Raw genomic sequence first — 26,429 nt, forward strand, 5'->3', positions numbered from 1 at the left:
CAGGTTCTCGTGGAGGCCTACTACGTTTAAGTTTTTCTTTACCAATTCAACTTTTGGGCAAAGACCTGAAAATTTAAATTTCATCTTAAAGTGATATTGTCAAATGCTTTGGAGCACAGACTTAAGTTTGGTCTTTTTACTCAAATTAGGCTATTTCAGATTGTTGCAGGTCATCATTGGTTTGTTTAGATTTGTTTTTAGATTAGACTCCTGCTCTCTGGGCCTCTAAAACCTGAAGTTACAAAACTACACAAACTTTTCCTACTGTAAAAATTTAAAAATAAATACATAAATAAATAAAGTTAGCCATAATTCATTTGCGCTGCCTCAAAGGTTTTCATTTACATGTTTTTGTGTTCCGCAGTGTAGCCAATGACAGACACTCTGTATCTGTTGATTCAGAATTCAGTGTTCAGTAAGAGGTGTCAGATTGCACTCATAATATTCAGACATTCTGCATAGTCACAAAACATCTCATTAAAACCAAGGGATTCATTGTGCAGTGTAGACAGTTGTGAGACGAACTCAACTGCAGTGAACGAGAACTTGGCATTTAGTTTTGTATTAAGAGGTATAAATTGCAATGACTAAAATGAAGACAATAAGTTGGCAGGGAAATCAATATTTGTGCTTGAAGAAATAAAAACAGATTAATGGACACACATTTGATAGGCTACATTGAAGATTTTGTTTTCAAAATATGTTGTAAATACTTTTGCATTTACTTATTAAATTAATAACAATTAGTAAATCTAAGTCTATGTCTATAGGCTACTATTCTTGTAATGGTGAGTTATTGCCTTCACATTAGGCTATTAGAGTACTAGTTCAGTAGCTAGCACCCTCATTTATGTGCATCTGGACCTGGGCCTGTTCAGAGTTCTTGATTGGCTTTCGTTTCCCTTCTTTCTTTCCTCATTGCTGATTTGATTTCTCCGTCGGGTGCTCGATCTCTTTCCATTCGCGTCTCATCGTGTATCCCAAACTTCAGTCGTGACATCAGCAGCAAATTCACTGTCTGCAGCTGACACCTGCTGCTCTGGGATCTCATTTAAACTCAGAATTTTTCTGACGTTGTAAATCAATCTACTTTTGGTGGCCAATACAAAGCAGTAAGTTGTAAATACAAATGCATAGCGTATTTGGGTGCAAAATACGATTATATCGGACGGTTAAGTAATTTAGTTGTACTACTGCGGTACTCGCTTTCCTCGAGGAACATTTGGGTTTTGTACTGTGCGGATGTTATAACACGCGTATTTTTGATTGTTTGGTGACCCCTGCTGTTTAAAAACGGAAACGAGGTAAAGGGTGTGTAAGACAGGTTTCATTTTTGTTCTATCAACGTTTGCAAACGACTTATTTAGGGTTTGTCTGCTGGAATCGGTTCAGCCTGCTTTATCTGATCCACATTAATCTAGATTTTAGAACATAGTTACAAGTACCTGTTAGCAATTTCCCAAGGTTTAGCAACAAACAGTCAATTTTCACTTTGATTTTCCTATTTTTCCACTTTGAAGAACACAACACGTGCAACCAAAACCCTTTAGTTTTTGCTTCAAGATTTTTTCACATTTGGTCAATGCATGTGTTTTAGACACAGAACAGACCTTTAAACTGCAGCTTCTCCCTCAAAGCAGTTTTTCTCTGGCTTCTGCAAACTCGGTTTCCGTCTGCAACTTCTATGTCTGGTACAAATTCTACATCAGATGAGTTGTTCTGACTGTAATATTTAACTCTGCCAAAAACGTGAGAAGTTTGGCACTGTCGAGTTCCTGAAGTAATGCATTTACCAGTAGCCTAGTGTTACTTCACAATTCAAGGTAGGTGACCTTTCATTCTGTCTATAGAGAAAGATGACAGCTCATAGTACATGGGATCATAAAATCTAGTGATTGAAGAGGTTTATTCATTGACATTCTGTTGGAAACGTCCTGAATTCTAAATAGTGTTTATATAAATTACTATCATGCTAACAGCATTGCCAGTCATGCAGGAAGCAACAATAGACAAGAGGAGTGGGGAACGAGATATATGTGCAGAACAACGGAAAAAAGGAGGGCAAAACAGGCCTGCTGGATTGAGTTAGATGTAATTGCTGTGAGCTCATGTTGGCAATGATGAATGACAACCAGGCCAAAGCTCTCACAGGGCTGATCTCAACTCTCTCAAACCAGATCTTTCCTCCACTTCTCCTACACACACCAGATGGAGCTCTCATACATGCTCACACATTAAACCTTTCAAAATGATCCCATTTACATCATTCAGATCCACTTCAAAACACACCAACCACCATGAAGCTCTGTTCCCTCCACCGCTCTCCTCTAGTCACACCAGCACTCTATGTGAGAGAGAAGAACATAGCCAAGCCTGCAGAACATGTTGTTCTCTAATGAAACTGTGTTCACATGAGGAGATTTATTGGGTTTTACCTCATCATGGAAAGAATGGCAGTTGCCCATAATTCCGCGCATGCTGTTGTCTTCTGAGTAGATATACGAGACAGAGAATGCCTTTAATCAATATATGACATAACCACAGTTTATGCATGTAATTTGTGAGGATAATGGAAAAGGTATAAACACAGAGATTTACTTTTGTCAGTTATTATGCCAATTTCTTTTTGCTAATTTTTTTTTGCATAGATATAAAATTCTCACATTTATTTCATTATTTCAACATTTTTGTCATCATGTTGTACTTTTAAATACAAAATTTAGTTTCAGAGAAATTTTACTCTGCCAATAAACACACTAATGTAATTTAAATGTATATTACTTCAAATTTAACCATGATAACAAAAAAATCTATCTAAAAAGGAATAGTATAATGCTATCTTTTTTCCTATTCCTATTTTTCCCGCAGTCTTGAGAGAGATTTGTGCAGGACGGGAGTTAAATAATTAAAATGTGTGAATGCAATGTGTGAATTGCATGTGTGAAAGCAACATACAGTTTAAATGTTGGAAACAGTATAGTGTAAAAAAAAAAAACGTCCAGATACTGATTACCAAAATAGGGTTTTTGCAGGTCTTAAAGTTTTAATTTGCCATTACACAATTTAAGAAGGCATTGGAGCAGAAAGACTTACATTCAAAGTCATTGTGTGAAATATTCCATGAAATGCAATGCAAATAAGTGAATTAAATAAATAAATATGTTTGATTGGATGGTTATTTCACAAAGGTTATTTGTGTTTGTAAGCAGTCATCACAAAGACTGATTAGAACATTCAATCCAATTAGAAATTAGAGCATCAATCTAAACCAAACAATACAATATTTAAAACCAGTTTGGGACTTGTTTGACATCAGGGCCCAGTTTTTCCAAAAGAAATCCAGTGGGATTTTAGATCATGGATTGGATCAGATCTTGGAAATGGGTTTTACAAAAGTAACAGGGGGATTCATTCATTCAATTTCTTTTTGGCTTAGTCCCTTTATTAATATGGGGTCACCAAAGAGGAATAAACCACCAACTTATCCAGCATATGTTTTACGCAGTGGATGCCCTTCCAGCTGCAACCCATCTCTGGGAAACATCCATACACATTTATTCACTACTGACAATTTAGCCTACCCAATTCACCTGTACCGCATGTCTTTGGACTGTGGGGGAATCCGGAGCACCCAGAGGAAACCCACGCGAATGCAAGGAGAACATGCAAACTCCACACAAAAACGGCAACTGGCCCAGCCGAGGCTCAAACCAGCGACCTTCTTGCTGTGAGGCGATTGTGCTACACACTGCACCACCGTGCTACCCAGGAAATTTAACAAATAATATAAATAATTCTTGTTAACTTCCGGCCTCAGTTGTATGAAATCTATAGCTGATTAACCATGTGGATGGATAATAACAGCCTTCTCAGCCTACAAGTAGGTGCAGAAGTAGGTGTCCTTCTCTATCAGCTGATAACAACTGATAACACCCATTCAGGAGCCCTACTGCTCCACTGCGTCGCAATAACAGGGGGATTTTGAATTAAAATCAGACCATGTAATCCAATTTTACTTTTGAGTTAGATCAAACCCGCCCTTCAGGTTATTCAAAACTTTGAACTCAGATTGGGATCTATTTGATCCAAACAAAACAGGATTATCCTGATCCCATCAGAAAGGTGGATTCAGTTGTGATTATTTTGAACCAAATAAAATAAAAAAAGTTTTATTTTTTAAGTGTATGATCACAAACTTAAGGGTTACTGATGATTTATAAATTCCTTCATATTTGATGCCTATATGAAGCATGTCACATCTAATGAGGTATGGTAAACAACAACAAAACGATATCAAAGCAGTATTTTATTAGAACAAACTAAAAGATGTACAATGTTTGTTTATTGCAGTGTTTCTGTGTTTTATCATTAAAACAAACAATGGCTGTTTGTGTCCACTGGTGTTTTGCCCACCTGTTGTTCTTTGCTAAGCCAATAGGCTACACTGTTGGTTCCATTTAAGACTCCAATAAACAGGATTTGGTTATGCTGAAATGTGGTATTAAGATTACAGCGTTCAACTCAATGTTTCTTTAAAAAATATAGATCAGTTAATCGTTTCCTTTAATTCTTTTAATTCTTTGATTAAAATCACAAATTGATTTTATATGCTAAATTTTTGCTTATAAATCCTAAAATGGTCTTACACCACTAAATGACACTAAGGTCATCTGATCAGTTTATTCTTTCTGTACCGAGGTACCGGTTTAAGCAAAGTTGGGATCAGGCATTTGCTGTTCTCAGCGCAAAATATTGGAACAAGCTTCCACCACATTAGACACGCTCCAACTTTATCTGTTTTTTAAAAAAAAACCCTGAAACTGCACCTTTGTTCTTTAGCATTAGAATCGTTTTAATGCTGAGTGGTTTGACTTTGGTTTGAATTTCTTTGTATGCACTGTATGACTTGTTATTTTAATTAGTGGTGATTGTGCCCAGCCCTTTGGGCAACGTTGTGTTGTAAAAAGGGTGCTTTATAAACTAACTACCAACCAACCTAACTAACTAACTAATGCTGGATAGCATGGGCTTTCCAAATCTGGACCAATTTGATCTAGTTTAAATTTTTTGGAAAAAAACATATCACGATTGATGTTTAAAAGTCCAAAAATATCACATATTATACAGTGTAGTAGCGCCTTTCGATATGCAGGTGGAGACAAACCACAACAAGTGAGCGTATGTTCTGTGTCTGTTCCGAGCCTGTGTCTCGTCTCTGTGTGGATTCTTCGAAAAGACGTGATGTCGGATAGATATTTTAACACTACTAAAGTTAAATATTTGTAAGATGTTATACATTAACCCACTTGTGTATATGCAATCTGCACATTTCTGCATTTGAAATTCGAACCCCAGAACCCATTAAGTATTTTTAACGTTATGAGTCAGACCACCAAGAGGAAATATGACGCTGGAATAGATTAATGATGTCAGCAAAGCAGTACGCACCTACACACACACACACAAACACACACACACACACACACACCCACACACACACACACACACCCACACACACACACACACACACACACACACACACACACACACACACACACACACACACACACAATTGGTGAGACAGCACACAAACAGAAACCACAGCTCCCCGTGTCTTATATTTTAATAGAAAAAGAAAACATATCGAAAATAAACATTAAAAAGGATTTAATCCACTAATCATAATTACAAATGCTCGATCAGCGCTGTCTCCAAAGTGACCCAATCCCACCTCAGACCAGTGTAGTGATGTCTGAATTTGAAGATTACATTATAGCAGACTCAACTGAACGAGAAGTGTTGTAGCTAAACATAAACAGGCCTACAGCAAACACTTCATTCCTCTGACAACGATTAACATGGTCAAACCTGGCTCTCAGACATAAATTAACACACTGAAAACCTCAAACAATCCCAGTTTTCTTTCTTCACCATCAATAAACTATATTAAGAGCAGCTTCAACAGTTGATACAGATCTTTAAGTTAAATTGTGCCATCTTGCAGCTTAGGGATATGTTTGGGTTTGTGCGTGGGTAACAAGTCTGACCATGTTTCCGCCCATTTTCTGAGAACTTTACAAATAATACCAGGATATTCAAATTGAAAGTGAGAACTGCTATGTTTGGAAAGAGGGTGGGGTGATTAATTTGGCCTATGCGCGTGTGTTTGAGTGTGTTATGGGGTCACCACACAGCCCTGACCTTTACAGCACAAGCTTGAGGAGGTCTGATCTAGGCAAAAAAGCAACACATTTATGGAACAATTAAATCAATCTTGACAAAATAAAATAAAAAAGGTCCTTCAAAAAGCAGGAGTCCAGATCAAATGTTCAAAAACTTGCCACGTCGCTCTTTATCAAAATATCAAAATAATCAGCCAGTTCGTTCATACATAAAGTCGCTCTTAATAAAATATCTCTCTTGTTCAGTCCCCAAATACCCACAACACTCCATCTTTACATTCGCTCCCCGTCTCTCTCCAGAGGATGGTGGTAAGCTCTCCTCTCGATCCTCCGTATGTCAGATTTTTCTCTGGCCTGCCACTTAAAACAAGGACTGGGAGGGGCATGTCGTCTTTTCTTCTCTCCATTTCCTTTCATCTTGCTTTTCCCGACATAATCTCTCTCTCTCAGTCGGAGGAAGGGGGCCGTTTCAATGCTGGCTGTAGGAGAAGGGGGGGGGCGGCGGGTCCTCATTTCACATCAGAGTGAGTCTGTGTTGATAATACATCAATCAAGCTGTTCTTTCTTCACCCAAAACCATCTAGATTCTCCAAGCAAGGCAACCCCGAGAGAGGAGAAGGGGTCAAGGGTGCAACAGCCTATGAGGAAAAGTCCTGCGCTCTTTCGCTCTCACAAGCACACACTCTCACGCACTCACACACACACGCACACTCGCTCTCAGACCGACAGAGTGTCACAGACATAGGAAACACTGATTTTTTTGAGTCGCACTCGCTCTCTTTTTCCATCTCTGGCAAGATCTGGCACCTCTCTGCTATGTCACATCGTCCTCCTCCTCCTCTTCCGAGCAGTAGTCCCGTCCCTGGAGAAGATTAAAGCAGAAATTAAAATTATAATAATTGTATCCTATCCCTCTGAGCAACAAAACTGTTTTTTTAGTTGCCAGGTAGCTCCACCCAAAATTCCCCTCCTCAAGAATATCAAACCTCAAACAAGGAGAAGCTGATATGAGAAACACAGAATACAAAAGTTTCTCCAGTTCCAAGTGGAAAAAAAGATCTTGATAAAGCGATTAGTGCACCCTAAAGTTCAACATTCAGTCATCATTTACTCAGCCTTTGCTTGTTCTAAACCTGTTTGACTTTCTTCTGTTAAATACCAAAGAATATTTTTTGAAAGAAGTAATCACTGACTTTCATAGTATTTGTTTTCCCTATTATGGATCTAGTAGTTTCAGGTTTTCAGCGTTCATTCATTCATTCATTCATTTTCCTTCAGCTTAGTCTCTATTTCAGAGGTCACCACAGTGGAGTGAACCACCAACTGTTTTACGCAGCGGATGCCCTTCCAGCTGAAACCTAGTACTGAGAAACACCCATACACACTCATTCACACACACACACACACACACACACACACACACACACACACACACACACACACACACACACACACACACAGACACACACACACACACAGACACACACACACACACACACACACACACACACTATGAACAATTTAGTTTATTCAATTTACCTAGCGCATGTCATTGGATTGTGGGGGAAACTGGAGCACCCAGAGGAAACACACGCATATGTAGGGAGAACATGCAAACTCCACACAGAAATGCCAAATGGTCCAGCTTGGACTTGAACGAGTGACTTTCTTGCTGTGAGGCGACAGTGCTTACCAATAAGCCACCGCTTTTAGCTTTCTTTAAAATATATTTTGTGTTCAACCGAAAAAAAAAAAAAACTCTGGAACCGCTTGAACCGCTTTTGGGCTAGCAAATGTAAATTTTTTTCTAATTATTGTTTAGGGGTTTTCACCTTTTTTTTTTGTATAGGACAGTGGAGATTTCACAGGCAGGAAAAAGTATAAATCCGAGATACACTGTAAAACCCAACAGTCAACTTTATCAAATTAAATGAGTGTAGTTGACTAGTTGACTCAAAATGTACTGAAAGTTATCTCTATTCATTCGAAAAGAGTTTTGAACTCAGTGTTGAAGGTAATGAGTTAATTCAATACCTTATTACTTCAACTTAAAGAGTAAGTTCACAGTACTCATATAGATTTTTTTTTTACTCAAATGGCTTGTAGCAATCGCTTTTCCTAAACCATTTGAGTTGACATGGATTTTACAGTACTCAGTTGGTTTGAGTTCTCTTCATTTATCAGGTTTTACTGTGCTCAAATTGCTTCATTTACTCAAATGGAATAAGTTTACAGTACTCATTTGGATTAGTTTTTGAACTCAAATTGTTTGTTGCAATCGGTTTCCTCAAATGGTTTGAGTTACCTTAACTTTTTGGGTTTTGCAGTGTAGGGAAAAGATCAGCAAAAGACCTTGAGCCGGGATTCGAACACTTCAGAGCTTCAGAGTGTTGATGTGCTAATCACTAGACAATTGCTGCCTACACAAATGTGATATTTTGGGTAACTATCCCTTTAGGAAAACTACTGTTTCTTGCATTTACATATAATGAAAGCAATAAAAAAGAACCAAAGAACAACATGTAAATTATAAGAAAATTCCAAGTTGATCTAATGCACTGTAAAACTCAACAGTCAACTTTATCAAATGAAATTAGTGTAGTTAACTCAAAATTGACTGAAAGTTATTTCTACTCATTTGAAAAGAGTTTTGAATTCAGTGTTACAGGCAATGAGTTAATTTAATACTTCATTACTTCAACTTAAATGGAGTAAGTTCACAGTACTCATATTGATTGTAACTCAAATAGTTTGTTGCAATCAGTTTCCTCAAAAGGTTTGAGTTGCCTTAACTTATTAGGTTTAACAGTACTCAGTTGGTTTAAGTTCTCTTCATTTATTTGGGTTTTACTCTGCTCAAATTGCTTAATTTACTCAAATAGATTAAGTTCACAGCACTCATTAGGATTAGTTTTTGAATTTAAATAGTTTACTGCAATCGGTTTCCTCAAATAGTTTGTGTTGTCTTTATTTATTGGGTTTTACAGTGTGCTTATGCTGCATATAAATAATTGTTATAAGACTAAATAGAAAAACATAATAGAATAGAGAGTGTTATGCTGATGATACACTAAGCATGTTTTAGAGCAGTGTTGCTGGATACTTTCGGAAATTACGCCATTAATGGGTGAGCAAGTGAAACACAGGGCAAATAATTAGGGCCAACCGGATCCAGGTAAAATTGTTTGCCTATACTCAATAGGAAATTAGCCAAGCAACATTGCTCTGCATTATTACCCAGCAACGTTGCTTAAACGTTGCCTTGTGCATCACTCTCATAACAGGACCAGAGCATTCTATAAATGTCTTTAATTTATTTTCCATTCCATTAAAACTCTTTTAAACACATTTTAATATGTTTTTATTGATTTTTTATAATTTTTATTCTTTGTTGTTTTTATTTTTTATCCTTGTTTCTTTAATTCTTGTTTATGTAAAGCACTTTGAGTTACCATTGTGTATGAAATGCGCTACATAAATAAACTTGCCTTGCCTTAATGTAATTAATCTTTTTTATTTACAAAAGAACTGAAAATAGAATAGAGATGAATTAGCATTAGAGGACTATATATTTAGTAATAAATAGTTTTAATAGCTTATTACTGAAATCTTGTAACAGGACAAGGTCTTAAACCAGAGGTTAAATATTTATTTTTTGACAAATCTGAAATATATTCTGTCAAGCAGTTTGTGTAAACGGGAAACAAAAGCCACCACAAAATCACACAACATCCACTTGTACAATTAAAATAAAATTTTTAACAAAGTATTTCATTCTAAACAGCCAGAACTGATTGTAAGTTATTGATATAGCAACCAATATAAATATACAAAATATTCACAACACTGAACAAATAGATTTAATTTCATCACTTTTAAAAATGACAGTGAGGATAGTGAGTCACCAATTCTTTCTTATATTTTCCATTATTTTAAGTATGGTAAATAATAGTTATTATTATTATTATTAATCATGTTCTCCCTGTGTGGGTTTCCTCCAGGTGCTCTGGTTTCACTCACAGTCCAAAGACATGCACTTTAAATGAATTGGGTAAGCAAAATTGGCCGTAGTGTATGAGTGTGTTTAAATGTGAGAGTGTACGGGTGTTTCCCAGTACTGCATTGTGACTGGAAGGGCATCCGCTGCGTAAAACATATGATGGAATAGTTGGGGGTTTGTTCCAATGTGGCAACCCCTGATAAATAAGAGACTAAGCTGAAGAAATTGAATGAATGAATTATTATTATTAACAATTATAATTATTATTATAGTATAATATCTGGTTATTATTATTAAAATCTAAAATGTTTACATATAATATGTTTCAGTCCAACTGATCACAGACCTTAGACACAAAGACAGATAAGAGAGAGCGAGTGAGAGAGAAAGAGGGAAGTAATGGGAAAAAAGCAGATCCATAAATACATCATTTTATCTCCAGAGCTCAACAGGAAGTACCAGACAGGCGAAGCACATGGTCGGAATGACAAGCCAATCTTTTAAATGTCACAATCTAGATAAACGAGCGATTTCATATACAGTACACCGCCGCCCCTTTAAAAAGTTGAACCCATCTGCTTCCTCCTTTACTTCTGTGCCTCATTTTGTTTTCCCTCCATTCCTCCCTCACCTTCTCAATCTTCTCATCCAGCATTCTGAAGAACTCCTGCTGACTCTCTGACGTATGAATGCTGAGAGACGGAGAGAGAAAAAGAGAGGAAGTTAGTGGGGGTAGGAGAAGGGAAGCAACAAATACACTCAAATTTTCCATTACAACCAGCATAAAGAGCACAAACACACACTCTCGCACATACACACAGACACACACAAAGCTACCAGCTCCTGTAGGACCCAGAGTGGCTGGGCAGGAATCATTTTTATAGACACATTACAGCAGCAGGAACCATAAACCCTCTCCACACACACACACACACACACACACACACACACACACACACACACAGTACATTAACTGAACATTACTGCATCGACACACATAAAACAATAATGAACTGTTCGTTTTTAATGAACATGCCACCAACCACAATTTCTTTTCATCCAGACATTTCGATCAACATATGTAGTAGCATTCTGTGCAACATGCTTATAATGTGCATCGCAGCCTAGTGATAATTAACGTCCATTAAATAAACAATCATGAAATATTAAAGGTTGCCATATAATCAATGTACCAGTAAAGGTGCTAGACGTAATTATTATGTGTTAATTGTTTTTAAATATTTTAAATCGTTTTTTTTATGTTTATTTAATATTTTAACATTGCCAATGTTTGAAGAGCTTGTACAAATAAATAAATAAATAAATAAATAACTTTCTTGACTTCCTTGGTCATCTATGAAAGCCTGTAGAAAGAATTCACAAAGAATTCATAAAAAAAAAATCAACATTTGGAAGAAAAACTCTAATGTTTTAATAATTTTCCTGCGGCTTTGTCTCTCATTTATTAGGGGTCGCCACAGCGTAATGAACCGCCAACTATTGCAGCATCCCTACACTCTTACATTCACACACTCAAACACTACATGAATTTTACTTATAAACTAATTTTGAGAGGATCACATGCTTATGATTGTTCTCAGCTGGTCCCACATCAGCTTCTGATTGATTATCCAATCAGATGATTCAATCAATATCTTCGTCTTAAAAAAATCCACCCCCACTCCCTCTCCTTTCCTAATGATTAACACTGTTGCCTCACAGCAAGAATGTCTTCGGGTAAAGTCCTTTCTAAACCAGTTGACATTTTTGTGCGGAGTTTGCTCGTTCTCCCTGTGCTCGCGTGGGTTCCCCGGGTTTTCCGATTTCCTCCCACAGTCCAAAAACATGCAATCCATTTAAATTAAACATACCAAATTATTACCAGGGCAAAGCTCTTAGTAGGTACACCTTTCCTCAGCCATCCTATATCTGTCATTTGCCAAAAAATGTCGGGGGGAGTTCATCGAGATTTACCTGAGCTCAAACTCCCCTCTAGCCCTGCAAATGGGAGGGAGCCGAGGATCTCATAAGCTCAGGGCTCTCTCCTAGGACAGCATGCCAAACAAGCGTTTTTATCAATCATCAGCTAAGTGTGAACTCTTGAAAGCCAATTTAGTTCATCCAATACACTAATAGCACATGTCTTTAGACTGTGGAGGAAACCGGAGCACCCGGAGAAACCCTTATCAACATGGGGAGAACATGCAAACTCCACACAGAAAGGCCAACTGGCCCAGCCAGGACCAACTAGTGACCTGCTTGCTGTGAGGAGAAAGTGCTAACCACTGAACCGCTGTGCCGCCCCCATCTTTCAATCACAATTAAAAACTGAGCAATTGTTATTAAATTTGGAATAAATGTTATTAGACCTTTAAGCAACATGTAAAATATTAATATTTTATTTAAAATCATAACTAATAAGTCTAGAAAAGTCAGGTTTGTCTATAACCGATCCCATTTACAGTACAGATTTACTGGCCGCCCAGGTATATTAACGGCCGCAGAAGTATATTTAGTGACACTTTTTTTGTATTATTAGAATCCTTTTACACTTTTTTTTTGTATCTGTGCACTATAACCAAACATCCGCGATCGATCACGTAGTGGAAAATCCTCTCTCGTTTACTCATTTCGTACTGCTCGTTCTGTGTGCATGAGAACTGCCAACACTCCCACAGACAGTCTCACATGCTCTGCAGACCCACAGAGATGCACCTCATCCGGCAGGGGTTTCTAAATCTACTAAAATATCCAAGATTTGGCTTTTGCTTTCGCTTTCTAAAGTTTAAATGTTGCAAGAGAAACATTAAATATTTGATTCTTTAATCTAAACGACTCAACTTTACTAAATACTTGGAGCAAATAAACTTATTAGGGAGGACAAACTCTAAATTGGCTGCAAAATATTTGTACAGCATTAAGATGGTTAATTAACTCATTTCCCTTATTTAAATAATCTACATGTTTTAATTTAGTAATTATTTGATATATTGTCTGTTTTTATTCCTTTTTTTGTCATTTGCCAATAGATTACATATTTTATACATCTAGAATGACACCAAAATGACATGCCAATAAAGCAACCTGAACTTGAATGTGAGAAAGAGAGAGAGAGAAGCAGGTTTTACCTGTCAATGGGTGCACATGGCTTTGGAATAGCATAAAAATAGTGGATTTCTTTTTTTTAACTTTGACCCATTGTAAAGAAAGTTTATTAACAGCTAAAAAAATACTATTATAAATGATCATTTCAGTTTTGTTTGTCGCATATAGTTAACTATTGATGTGATGTGGGTAAATGGTGTGTCCGTTTGCACTGGCTGCCAGTTGCTGCTCGCATCAAATTCAAAACTCTGATGTTTGCCTACAAAGTGACTTCTGGCCTAGCACCTTCTTATCTGCACTCACTTCTGCAGATCTATGTGCCCTCCAGAAACTTGCGTTCTGTGAATGAACGTCGCCTCGTGGTTCCATCCCAAAGAGGGAAAAAAATCACTTTCGCGAACGCTCACGCTCAATCTGCCCAGTTGGTGGAATGAACTCCCTAACTGCATCAGAACAGCTGAGTGACTCGCTATTTTCAAGAAACGACTAAAAACTCAACTATTTAGTCTCCACTTCACTTCCTAATCTGCAATTGCCTCTTTGAATATCACACTAACTGTACAAAAAAAAAAAAAAAAACTACTAATACTTCCCTTCTTAGACTTTACAGACCTGAAACTTGCCTTTAGTACTTATTCATTGTTGCTCTTAGTTGTGTAAATTGCTTCCTTGTCCTCATTTGTAAGTCGCTTTGGATAAAAGCGTCTGCTAAATGACTAAATGTAAATGTAAATGTTTTAATTAGGCTACCACCACAAGTATATTTAAAACTTGCTGGAAGCACAAAATTATAATATGATATTTACAGATTGTAAATGGCAAATAATAATGAATTAATAATGCTAAAGTTATCAGTCAAAATCCTCTGTTACAAATGTCAGAAATGAAAATATATTGAGAAAAAAGAAAGATCTTTGAAAGTGCGCAGTCATGCCTACAATCATTTTGATAATGGAAAATATACAATAAAGCACAAATTGTGCAATGGTTATTGTAAATAATGGTATATTTACACCCCTAGCTTGAAATTAAATAAGGGTGAAACTTAATCTATGATTGAAATATTACTTTAAATGACTTAAAGATCTAAAAACAAGTTACATTTTTATTCTTATAATAATCACAGTTCAGTTATTGTTTTTGTTATCACTGTTGCTTTACAAATACTGTTTCACTAGAAACAATTATACCAATAAAACACCCTGAAATGAACAATTACATCCGAAGGCAATAAACACCTCATGTTTACATACAATAAGTTGCGAAACATATGGCACATTACACTCAAACAGAACATGCAAATGAGATCCAGAGGGGATAAAACCGGCCCCGAAGCATAACAAACCAATCCAAACCACACACAATTTACAGACTTCTGGCACAATTTCAACAGAGCGAGAACTCAAATGCCCTCACCAGCATACACAAAACAAACAGAAACACACGCATGGCGTAAACACAAAGGCACATGCATAAACCCACTCACTTGGTCTTGTTGGCGCTGGGCCCGGGCACCTCTTTGTGCTGTTTGGTCCTGTGTTGCGTCGAGCTCTTCTCCTGCAAACACACCCAGAATGAATACGTTTGCACTTACTACTGTTCACAATGGAGCCAAACTCCATGTCCCTGGTGGCCCTCCGGTGCAGAGGCCCCGTCGGCTCCTGGATGCGAGCCAGAAGCAGCTTCTCTGCCTGGGACACAGCGTGATGCTGAGGCCCTGGGAGTGACCTTACTCTGGCCACCACTAATGAGAATGATGCCCTGCTGAGAGACAGCGAGAGACAGGACTGCCCTCGCTTTCACTGCCTCGCTGTTCTTCTGTGAACACGCTTATCAGAACACGGGCATCCCAACACCTGCTCCGCCTGTACAGCTTCATTAAGTCCAGTCTAAAAGGGGATGTGTCGTGGAAAATAGCTCAGCTTGAAACTTAATAGTTCAGTGTATTGTGCAGACGGTCATTTATGAAGCAACTAGACAGTTTATTGTAAAGTAAGGGATTCTTGCTTACAATGTTGATACTGCGAGAATTAAAAGGCACAGTATGTATGATTCTTTTCATTAAAGTATGCAAAAAACATTGAAACAAATGTTCTATATTTTGCTGAGTACTTGCACAATGCCAAATGTTTAAAAGGTCATGTCAACACCATAGACTGAAAAAAAAAAGTGGATGTAGTATCTGTGACATCCCCCATAAGTTTCTGAAGAGTTCAAATTAAGCTACAAGTGGGCGTGGTCAACTGACGTCATTTTGTTTAAGCGTCATCTCACCGACCCCGGGAATCCAAACATGGGCAAAGAGGTGGAGTGTGAGCCGAGATGCCTGCTAGCATTTTGTTTACATTGTTTTTTTGGGGAGAAATGCTTAATACCTTATTACCTGTGACTTGTTTGTGTTCTGACCACATGTGCTTGGTTGTATACTATATCAATAAAGTGTTTCGTCTTTAAAAAAAAAACACTGTGGTAATACGTTAAGCCACTAAGCATTGTTCTTATGACATTTTTCTACAGGAGGAAAACGCAAATTACTTCCAAATACTTCAAATATAGTCTGTGTTAGTAAATGCAGGGCTATATATGAAATCCTGGCATAACACTGTATGACAACACTTTAGATGACTGTTCTAGAATTTTCAAGAATAAGAATTTCACTCACCAATGAACATGAAAAATGGACACCACTTGAATGGTTTGTGAGCACAATTAAGTCCACAGCATGCCATATTATCTTACAATTGTGAAAAATAATTCCAAAAAGCAAATGACTGTGTAAAACCACATAAAACAAAACAAAAATATGATGTATATGCTGAGTTCAGAAGCTAATCAGCCGGAATCAGCTGAGGTAACGAGACCTAGCTGTCACTCAAGTGGCCACGCCCTTAATTATGCAGACTTAATATACCTTAATATAACTGAAACAGATCATTTATAAAAAAAAAAATTCACCCACTCACAATTGTCATTAAGGGTAATATTAGCTATATGTTCCAAAGCCAATTTTTGTACCAGGCAGTAAACATGCCTTTATCAGCTGTAAAAATTACCAGTTAGCAGTCAGTGAAAATCTGAAGTTCCTGGAGCCAGCCTCCAAAGGCGAGTCGATGAATTGCAGTTAATTGCAGCTAACGGGGGAGAGCAGGATGTTGCTGCTTGTTCCACACTTATATGTTTTTGTTTAAAAATGCATATTTTTCTCTCTGTTTCAGTCTTCCTCAATATGGAAATGTTGTTTTAAGAAATTAAAACTTTTCTTTTTGATAAGGCTTATCCAAAGTGCACAAATCTGAAAATGCCATTTTCATGTTGCAGTATGAACTGTGAAAATGGAGGTTTTTGAAAGTGATTATGCATTTTAGTCATGTGTCTAATTAAAGGAGATGTTTTGGGTGCTGTCCATTTTGGCAGCTTTATTAAAGAATAATATGAGTTTGTACATGCTCCATATTGCCTCTCTTCAAAGGACACGGAATGTATACTGCTATTGTTCAGCGGCAAAATCAGATGACAGTTGCAGCATTTTGGTCTTTGCAAAGATGTCTCCCTAGTGATGTTCTAATGCAAGTGTACTTGACTTTTATACGGCCAGATCTTGAGAATGAGAGTCCAGTCTGAGGCGGACTAGCTAAAGGTCTCTCTGAGGAGTTAGCAATCCAAAAGCGATGCTGTCAGATAACATGTATTCCGACTTCAACTTTCCCAACTTTAGGTGAAAGGCATGAGGAAGCCAATAAACTTACTCTCTCTCATTCTCAATGACAGTTTATCACTACTGCATTGTTTCCTGTCTAAAGCCACCTTTCCAGTGCTTACGACATTTGCACACGACTGTCGAAATCCGCCCCCTTATGGCAGTCGCACAGAATTTTCAGTTTTGTCGTGCATCATGGGAGAGAAGCTGTTCTCACAGTGTCCGAAAAAAGGAGTACAAAAGCAAGAGCCTTTATTTTCTGTGCGTTCACTGTGGATGAAAGAATGAATACTAGAAACTCAGACCGCTAAAAAGTTTGGAGGGAATGTGGGGAAAACATTAAAAAATTATATTTTTTGCTACTCTTTTATGAATAGAAATGTTTTTTTAATATAGAATTTTTTTCTGATTAAAAAAATAACAAAAAAAATACTATTTCTCATGTCGCAAGCACTGACCTGCTTGGACAACCCTGAAATACATCATATCCGGTCGGCCGGTCACATATGGTCTAGTCGCAGGACTTTAAATATTTTAACTGAATCGAACATGGACATGGAGCGTTTTTAGACAAAAACGCCTCTTTAAATTTATCCGAATAAGTGTAGATGTAGCCAAAGACTGTTCAAAGACATATTTAACTATGTATGTATGGCTATGCTAATGATGACATTATACAGTACATCCTTGATTTTCGTTTTGGTTTTATAGAAAACTGGGAAACACCAAAGATGCTTAATTATGTCGTATGTGTTTTTAGACTGGACAGAGCAGCATTATAACAGAATCCTACAATGTATGTAGAATGATAAAACAGGGACTGGAAGAACTGGAAACAGTGGGCTGTACCAATTAGTGTCAAATGTCACAGTCGTTTGTTATCAGAAATTGCTTCAGCGCTAATGTTTTGCTTTGACAGCTTTTAGTCTTACTTTGCTGCTTAATACTGCTATATTAAGTGATGTATTTAAATATTTTAGCTCAACTCTGATTATTTCTGCAGAAGCCCCATAGGACGTATTGAAGACCACAACTCCCATGACTCCACACTGAGTCATTGCGTAATCAAACTATACGCCATTGTCTGTTGTGAATACCTAGCAGTGAAAATTTCATACTTTGGCTTTAAAGGTTGAAATATGACAATTCTTTCCTGATCGCAGTATGACATCATATAACTGAAATCTTGTGACATTTGGAGATTTACTTCATATGACATTTTAAGAATTTCAAATATTCTGTGATTTTTATTTCAAAGCAATATATGTAATGTAATTAGTATCAAGCAATGTGTGTAATTAAAAATTGGTTTCTCCATACACCAGTAGGTTCAGTTTGGCTTTAAATAAATTTGATGTTTGGCATATTAATAAATGCTGTCTAAAGCGAAAACCCCTGTAATTAATTTGTAATATACAAATACTTTTCATTCCTTTTCCGAGCTAAATACTGTTTAAAGGACTTGTATTGGAAAGAGGAAAACTAAAATACAGGTTTATATATATATATATATATATATATATATATATATATATATATATATATATATATATATATATATATATATATATATATATATATATATATATACATATATATATATTTGGTTTTATTTAGGTCCCATTTTACTATTGTTTTTCTAAAATTCTAAAATGTGACCTGTTTTTGAAAAACATGTTTTCTCCATATGTAACTCGCAGCATAAACTATGTTATGGGTGAAACAGATGTAAATCTGAAATAGAAGATTTTTAATATATTGGACAAAAACTTAAATCTGTATTTTGGAAAAGAAATAAAAAGGAAACAAGTGCATGTTACATCCCCGCTGAGCACATTACCATATACCATTGACATATGACGACCCATATTTGCATGTGAATGCCAGCATTTAACAAGCTGGCTGTGACATTATTACTACTTTAACAGGTGAAAAGGTTAACCAATTATAACAGATGTCATTTACATAAAGTATTAAACCATCTGCTTAGCTGCTTTATTTTGGTTTTCAAAGGTCAGAATTGTCACAAGAACACAAGAAAAGTGGAAAAAATATATGCATGTGTATACAGCTTTACATAAAATAAATAACTAAATAAAAATGTACATTTAAGGTAAAAACCTTTTTTAGCAAAAGCTAAAGTTAACTAAATTAAATTAGGTCATTTTTTAATGATTCATTCATTCAGTCATTTTCTTTTTGGCTTAGTCCCTTTATTAAACGGGGGTCACCACAGCAGAATGAACCACCAACTTATCCAGCATATGTTTACCACAGCGGATGCCCTTCCAGCTGCAACCCAGTACTGGGAAGCATCCATACACACTCAAACACTACGGACAATTTAGCTTATTCAATTCATCTATAGCACAGGTCTTTGGACTGTGGAGGAAACTAAAGCACCCGAAGGAAACCTGTGTGAACACACAGAGGACATGCAAACTCCACACAGAAATGCCAACTGACCCAGGACTCAAACCAGTGATTTTCTTGCTGTGAGTTGACAATGCTAACCACTGAGCCACCGTGACACAATATAATTTTTTTTTAAATAAAGTTCATTATTATTTTAGTAATTACGCATAGAAACAGTCCAGACAAACCCAGATGTCACAGAACATTTGAGTGAGTGTGTTTATGAGAACTAGAGAAAATTGAATTTTGTCTGGTATGTAAGCATGAGAGTAAGAGACAAAGGGGGAAAATTTGTCAACTTCCCTCTCCCACATTCCAAACATGTTGGCACTCGCTGCATACACTTAGTTTTAGTTCTCTATCTGTGTGTTTGCATTCATTCTGCTTGAGGCATATGCTCAAAGAAAAAAAAATATGACCGGCATCACTGAACAAAAAGCAATTTCCCATGTGTGTTTTGAATCTCACCAGGTTCTCCTGGTTGCGTGCGTTTACTCGGTCCTCTTCTCCACGCATGTACTTCACCTCCTCCACCCCCTTCATCTTATATTCATCTAAAGTGACAGACAGAGAAGGACATGTGTTAGAAATGATTCACAGAGAAGTGCAACTTCAGTCCTGTATGACTTTTGTCTTGCATGGAACTAAAAAATGAGACATTGAAAGAATGTACTGGTCATTTTTTTCCAGTGAATGAGGACCAAAGCTTTCATGCATCGAAAAGGACACAAGAGCACCATAAAAGTATCATAAAAATAGCCCATATGACTCATATGCTATTTTCCAAGGCGTCTCAGGCCATAGCATATTTTGTGTGTGTGTGTGTGTGTGGGGGGAAACAAGTAAAATGCAAATCTTTATGTTTAAAATGACAATTTACTTCTCCAGCTATCTGTCGTGATCAGATCAAAGACTTGGTCACTTGTTTAATTACTGGATAAATCAGCTTTTTGAAGGAATCTGTTGAAGAAATTATTGACTTGTTTCATCAGTGCTGGTAAATTTGTCCAACAAGTGACTCAAAGATTTCACTTGTTTCTTTATTGAGTGAATCAACATTTTGAATCACTTACTCATTAAAAGAATCTCCTTGTTTCATTTCTGGATGATTCAGTTTTTTTTACGAATCTGTTGCACAAATATTTGAGTGGATGACCTTTATTCATGGATGAATCAGCTTGTTTGAACAAATCTGTTTGAGTGAATCATTCAGCGACACACTCAAAGATGCCCCTCGTTACATTGCTGTATGAGTTAGCTTTTAAATTGTTCCATCACAGACTAAATCAACTTTGAGTAAATCTGTCAAATGAATGATTCACTTATTTAAAGATTTCACTTGTTTCACTACTGGACGATTCAGCTTTTTAACAAATCTGTTGAACAAATGATTTAGTGAATCATTAAAAGAATTTACTTGTTTTATCAGTGGATGAATCAGCTTGTTTGAACAAATCTGTTTAATGATGATTCAGTGACTCACTCAAAGATGCCCCTCGTTACATTGCTGTACGAGTTAACTTTTAACTTGTTCTTAATTTCAGTACTTAATTTGTGAATTGCGAGGTCCCGGAACAGATCGGGGTAACGGATCCGGCAAGTTACCCGAGGATGGCGAGGTGTCGCGACAAAAGTGGGGAGCAAGGGGGGAGGGGGTTGTTGTGGTGGATGGCAAAGTTGTGTTGTGGACGAAAGTGAGCGGGGCGGAGGCGTCGTAAAAGACAGTGAAAAGGGTTGGGAAGTGGCGGAAGAAAGCGAAAGTAAACAGCGGACGAGGGAGAAAGGCGGGATCGGTAAAATGAGGTGCCGGATCAGATTTCAGAGGTGCCGGATCTGATCCGGTGTGTTCCATCACAATTTAAGCACTGCATCTCGGAATGAATCAACTTTGAGCAAATCTGTCAATTGAATGATTTATGTACTCATTTAAAGATTTCCCTTGTATCATTACTGGATGATTAAGCTTTTAACGAATCTGTTGCTCAAATAATTCAGTGAATCACTAAAAGAATTCACTTGTTTTATCAGTGGATGAATCAGCTTGTTTGAACGAATCTGTTTACTGAATGATTCAGTGACTGACTCAAAGATGCCCCTCGTTACATTGCTGTATGAATTAACTTTTAACTTGTTCCATCTCGGGAAGAATCAACTTTGAGTATATCTGTCAAATGAACTATTGACTTTCTCATTCAAAGATTTCACTTATTTCATTACTGGATGATTCAGCTTTTTAACGATTTCTGTTGCACAAATGATTCAGTGAATCATTAAAATAATTTACTTGTTTTATCAGTGGATGAACCACCTAGTTTGTACAAATCTGATTCAGTGACTCATTTAAAGGTGCCCTTCATTACATTGTTGTACAAATTAGTTTTGAGCAAATCTGTCAAATGAAAGATTCACTTATTTAAAGATTTCACTTGTTTCATTACTGGATGAATCAGTATTTTTGAATCAATCTCTTGAGCAAATGATTAAATGACAAATCCGTTTTTGATAGTTGTTTGTCACCACCTACTGGCCAAAAAGTATAACTTACATGATCTTCAATTGAAGCGTCAAGTAACTTTCAAAAGTTGATTGTACTCCATGTTCAATACAGTGTTTATATGCAAACTATGCTATACTTTTATTTACATCTCAGGTCATTTGACTAGTAACTGAAAACAAGACAATGCGTGGATGAAGACTAAAGATGGAAGCTGTTTAATAACTGCAACAACTGCTCTATTAGATTAAATATGCCACTATATTTCAAGCTATGCTCATTTAGGAGTAAGTTTGTGATTTAAACACTCATGCAGTCTTCTAATGATTAAATGTTCTAGTCTGGAAAAACAAGTGTGTAAACAGTAACAAAACTAACAGTCAAAACTCTTCAACCCAGCTCTAGCAGATAAACATTTTGGATTTTGCCCTTTCCCAGCCATCAGTAATTACCAGCGGCCATGTGCGTGTTTGCATGTCCGCGCATTCACTTCCTCATAACACATACACACACCCACACACACACACATAAATCTGTCTTTTACTCTTGTCTACAAATCAGCGTGAAGCAATCGCAGCCCACTCAATCTCTGTTTATCTTCGCCTCTATCCGTCTTTCTCTTCTTTTCTCACTGTGAACTCCCTGTCAGTTACCATCATGACAGCTGGAGTGGGCAGCCTGTGAATGTGACTCAGTGCAGCCCATCCACACAAGCACAAAAAGCGAGAAAGGAGAGAGAAATATAAAAGGAGAGAGGAAAAAGAGAGGGAGCAACACCGCCAGTCTTTCACAGCTTGAGGAATGTAAACATGTCTTTGCACAAAAGACCACGCTCCAACATGCTGACAAACACTCGCGCGCGCGCACACACACAAAGCCGAAACCAGAGAGAAACATCACACACAAATTAAAAGCAAACTTAAATTGATTCGGCTAAGGTGGGTTACACAAAACAGGCCTCCTGGATTCTCAGAGCCAGAGACATAAATGCACATACATTCATACACGCACACACACGCACACACGTTCGCATCTATAGTGATAGCATTACTAAAAAAGGAGACCTGAGGAACATTTTCCTAATTCCACATTTTTAGAGAGAGACAATCATTCATCTCAGACAATCGGAGGACTTTGGAGTCGTTCAGTGTCATTAAACTAAGGACACATTACCATGTTCTTTAAAATACCTTTGCATTTCGTATAAAAATATGAGATAATAGATCAACATCCTCCAACCAACTACACATTGACAGGACTACTAGTTCTATTTGATCACTGTATAATTTTCTTTTTTTTTAATCTGGCAAATAAATGATTCATTTGAAGACTTCACTTGCAACTTAACTGGAGGAATCCATTTTTGAACGAATCCACAGAGTGAATGATTCAATGACTCATGTATAAAGTAGTCATTTGTTTTATCAGTGGTTGAATTAGCTTTCTGTACAAATCTCTGGAACAAATGATTCAATGACTCACTTAAAGATGTTGCTTGTTTTGTCACTATGATTAAGCTTTAACATGTTTCATCACTGAATTAATATATTTTTTATATGAATGTATTGAACAAATGTTTTATTGACTCACTTGTGTTTATCAGTGAATGAATCAGCTTTTTGAGCAAATCTGCCAAAAGAATGATTCAATGACTCACTCATAGATTGCACTTTTTTATGTGGTGAGTCAGCTTTTTTAAACAAATATGTTAAACAAATTGATTCAATGACTCGCGTATAAAGAAGTCATTCGTTTCATCAGGGGTTGAATTAGGTTTCTGTACAACTTAGTGGAACGAATGATTCAATGACTCACTCAAAGATGTTGCTTGTTTTGTCACTGTGAATTTGCTCTTAACTGTTTCATCACTGAATGAATATATTTTTGAAACAAACATTGAACAAATGTTTTATTGACTCACTTATTTCATCAGTGATTGAATCAGCTTTTTGAGCAAATCTGCCAAAAGACTGATTCAGCGACTCAATAATAGATTACACTTGTTTCTTTATGTGGTGAATCATCTTTTTTGGACAGATATGTTGAACAAACCGATTCATTCAAAAACTTCACTTGTTTCATTACTGGATGAATCAGGATTTTTAAATGTATCACTTTAACAAATGATTCAATCACAATTACAGTTACTTAATGGAACAGAACAGAATGGATTCAATATTCATTTGAAGCGTCAATAACTTATGAGTAATAAGTAAAGTAATTTTAAATAAATTTTAATTATATCAACAACTTGTAACTATAAACACTGAATCATCTTTTTTTAAATGAATGTGTTGAAATGTGTACTTAATGACTCACTCAATCACTTTGCTTGTTTTGCCATTCATGATTCAATGACTCACTCTAAGATTATGCTTGTTTTGTCACTGTAAAGTAGCTCTTGACATGTTTCATCGCTGGATGAATCTATTTTTTAAATGAATGTATTGAACAATGATTTATTGACTCATTCCATCAGTTAATTTTTTTTGCACAAAGATGCTGATCAAATTGATTCAAGAACTTCACTTTAATGCATTACAGGATAAATCAAGATTTTTAAAGGAATCTCTTTTACACATGATTCAAGATGACTCACTCAAAGACAACTTTTTTCATAATTGAATTCATTTTTTTAACAAACTGGTCTAATAAATGAATCAGGATGAATGAATGGATGAATCAGCTTTTTGGACAAAGATGTTGAACAAACTGATTCATTCAAGAACTTCACTCGGCATTTTTAAATGAATCTCTTTAACAAATGATTAAATAGACAACAATAACAGTTAATTGGCGCCAGCTACTGGCCGAAAAATGTAATAGATCAAATCTGCATTTCAAGTATCAATAACCTATAATTAGATCATAAGTGAGTAATAAGTTAAAGTAATTTTAAGTAACTTAAAAATTATATCAATAACTTGTAAATTTTAATATTGGATGAATCTGCTTTTTTGAATTAATGTGTTAAAAAATGTACTCAATGAATCAATCAAACAGTTTGCTTGTTTCACCACTGAATGAATCAGTTTTTTTAATGAATCTGTTCAACAAACGATTCAATGACTCACTCAAAGACAACTTTATCACTGAATCCATTTTTCAACAATACAGTGTAATAAATGATTCAATGACTCACTCAAAGATATCACTTGGCTTATAAATGAATGAATCAGCTTTCAATCAGTTTTGAATGAACACACAGACACACATTTGCATGACACCATTACTAAAACAAAAGATCAGAGAAGCTTTTACAAATCTATCTTTTCAGAGAGAGAAAGAATCACAAACTGATGGAGAACTCTGGGGTTGTTTGCTGTGAGAGAGAGTGACATTTTGTCAGTTTAATATGTACCAGACAGGCTATTTTTGGCAGTAAGATGAGAGCTTCTCTTATGTACGGATATTGTGATTGGCTAATTAGTGATAACAGCTTGATGTCGACCTTTAGGACCTGATGTAGAGATGCATGCTTGCCTTCTCAATATACAGAAATTGAAAATCTGACATAATAAGGCGAATACGAAATGTGGCAATACTGATCTAATATGGAATATCTGATATGATATATATTCCATTTTATCATATTCATGAAAAGAAACAACATTGCGAATATTGAGTTTTATTTTTATGTGGCTTTTATTAGGCTGTTATATTTCCTAAAGGTAATGATGGTAGGCAGTTTTGTGCCAGCTTCGGGTGTCATGACTCATAAGTATGACAGCACCAAGGCAAGGATATTTTTACAGCATCTGATTTGTCTTCAAAGCCCCGGAGACAGAGCTGGCCAGTTCAACTGAGTGAGTTAACTGCCAATTTGAAACAATAAAATTCATTTAGTTATTTATTCCTGGTCTCACTAAAATGTATCATTACAAATTAAATACTGCAGATTCACTTTTTTGCATAAACAAAAAACAAAACAAAAAACATATGCTTATGACAGACAAAAAAGGGGGGAAGGGGTCAAGCATTTAATAAAGTTGTGATGTAATGCAATGTAGGTGGCGCAGTAGGTAGTACTGTCGCCTCACAGCAAGAAGAACACTGATTTGAGCCTCGGCTGGGTCAGTTGGCGTTTCTGTGTGGAGTTTGCATGTTCTCCCTGCATTCGCATGGGTTTCCTCCGGGTGCTCCGGTTTCCCCCACAGTCCAAAGACATGCAGTACAGGTGAATTGGGTAGGCTAAATTGTCCGTAGTGTACGAGTGTGTATGTGAATACATGGATGTTTCTCTGTACTGGGTTGCAGCTGGAAGGGCATCTGCTGCATAAAACATATGCTGGATAAGTTAGCGTTTCATTCCGCTGTGGCGACCCCTGATTAATAAGGGGACTACGCCCAAAAGAAATATAATCATTTAAAATATACATTTCATATGATCAGTTATTATTATACATTTTAATAAGTATAGGTCATAATAAGTATGCTGTTGTATTTTTACATAAATATATCCATTAAGATGAATGTAAATGGACTATTATTTCACCCACATCTAACCACATTTATTTTCACAATATTTAATTTTAC

The 26,429-nt window shown here is 36.5% G+C and overlaps 1 protein-coding gene across 6 annotated transcripts in view; it reads right to left on the reverse strand.

The window, feature by feature from the left end:
- Positions 1-5,605: 5,605 nt before the first annotated feature.
- zgc:92140 overlaps positions 5,606-26,429 on the reverse strand; it is a 66,157-nt gene continuing 45,333 nt past the window's right edge. For 5 of the 6 annotated variants that reach the window (XM_087263179.1, XM_087263177.1, XM_087263176.1 and 2 more), the window contains 4 exon segments: positions 19,868-19,953; positions 14,774-14,844; positions 10,814-10,874; positions 5,606-7,044 (listed from right to left, as the gene is read on the reverse strand). In XM_087263179.1, the coding sequence (XP_087119305.1) occupies positions 6,997-7,044; positions 10,814-10,874; positions 14,774-14,844; positions 19,868-19,953 (266 nt within the window). In that variant the 3' untranslated portion in view covers positions 5,606-6,996. 6 annotated transcript variants of the gene reach the window in all.

Source organism: Danio rerio, chromosome 8, assembly GCF_052040795.2.
Source record: "Danio rerio strain M-AB ecotype USA chromosome 8, GRCz13ab, whole genome shotgun sequence".
NCBI classification, from domain to species: Eukaryota; Metazoa; Chordata; class Actinopteri; order Cypriniformes; family Danionidae; genus Danio; species Danio rerio.